The sequence below is a fragment of the Sphaeroforma arctica genome, assembly GCF_001186125.1.
Source record: "Sphaeroforma arctica JP610 unplaced genomic scaffold supercont1.479, whole genome shotgun sequence".
Taxonomy (NCBI): Eukaryota; class Ichthyosporea; order Ichthyophonida; genus Sphaeroforma; species Sphaeroforma arctica.
In genome coordinates, this window is record NW_014040079.1 from 20,087 (window position 1) to 21,648 (window position 1,562).

Consider the following 1,562-nt stretch of genomic DNA (forward strand, 5'->3'; position numbering starts at 1 on the left):
CCCACAAGACACCGCCATACCTCAAAGTGCCAGACTGCATACTTGGCGTAGTCAGACACTATCGTACAGCTATCGACCGAAGATCAGCGGCAGAGGGAGCGGCCATATGTGTATATATGGGATAGGCAGAAAGAAATGCCACATTATTTGAATGCACAGGCTCACAGAGGCTATTAACGAGAGTGAAACATAGAAAAATGCGATGGAATCCGATAGCTTTCCGATATATATGATACAGATTTTCACAGGCATAGATGCCGAATACGCATGCCCTACGTGCAGGTATTTCCACACGGACACGTATCACCACATAGCCAAATAATAGCACGGTACCTTTCTTCGGTTGGCAATTGCGCTGAGGCATCCGTGGTTACGTTGCAGTGGATAGGATGTCGGAAGCCCGTTTTCTCACAAGCGGTCGCGGCTTTCTGCGGATAATGGACATTTATCCAATAGAGCCAATCAATAGCCAGACAAAGCAAGTAGTCAATGTAGTAGGTACATCAAGCAAGCTCCGATACGTTAAACACGCCCCCGAACGAAGCCAGCGCAATATACGATGCAGATGGGCTAGAGATATTGTTGATAGAAAGCTATCTAATACGGTTGACGGGCGTACCAAAGGTAATGTGGCAACACTTGGCAGTTCGAGAGGATACCTGCCTATGTACATTTGCTCACCTGTGCGTCGTCCAACACACACGTACCCTCTGTTGAAATTTTAAAACCATATACACATAGATATATATTTATCGATCCACGCACCGACATGGATACATATCCATGTTTGGAAGGGCACGCTCACATTCCCTACATTACACATCACACTCACATATTACACGATCACACATATCACATCCACATTCGAACACACACGCTGTCGCTCCCCGCGTGTCCATTCCGACACTCTCGAGCGCACGTGTGTCATCTCGCACAGTCAAGAGTCTCCGCAACACACACACACACACACACACATACACACGCACATGCACGCACACAATCATGCGCACATACCAGATCCAATCCAACACATGGAGTACATGAGCCCTGAACTGCGCAGAAGACATCGTTGGTGAGCAGGAGTTCAGGTTTGGTGCATGTACCGTTACGCGCACACCCTTCCCAATCCGTGAATGCGGCTGCTTTGGGTATGGGCAGGTCAGCTACGATAGTGAGCGGCTTATCCTTTGGGGTGTCAGCTGCTTTTGCTGAACTGTACATTGCGGGAATGAGAGATGCAGTTGAGAATATACTTAAAAGTTTGCCACTGTGAGTATCACGTGCCTATAGAATTCCAATTTGTGATCTCCAACAGGTGAGAATGAAATAATATGTGCGACCGACTAGTTCACCATATATATCATATATGGGAGAGGCTTGTTAATTTAAGGAGTAGCGGACTCGTCGATAAAGACGAAAAGCAATGAAATTCGTCGCAGAATATAATATCTAGTCATTTATGACAACAAAGTGTCCAAGATACCTACATATACACACACATTTATATATATGTATATATATATATATATGTATGTATGTATATATACATATATATATATATA

General features: G+C 44.8%; 1 protein-coding gene across 1 annotated transcript; it reads right to left on the reverse strand.

The window, feature by feature from the left end:
* Window positions 1-207: 207 nt before the first annotated feature.
* On the reverse strand, window positions 208-1,221 carry SARC_06618 (hypothetical protein; the record flags this gene model as incomplete). Its single annotated transcript, XM_014299468.1, has 2 exons — window positions 208-428; window positions 1,015-1,221. 2 exons carry the CDS (start codon window positions 1,219-1,221, stop codon window positions 273-275), a joined length of 363 nt encoding a protein of 120 aa, XP_014154943.1. The 3' UTR covers window positions 208-272.
* Window positions 1,222-1,562: the final 341 nt, after the last annotated feature.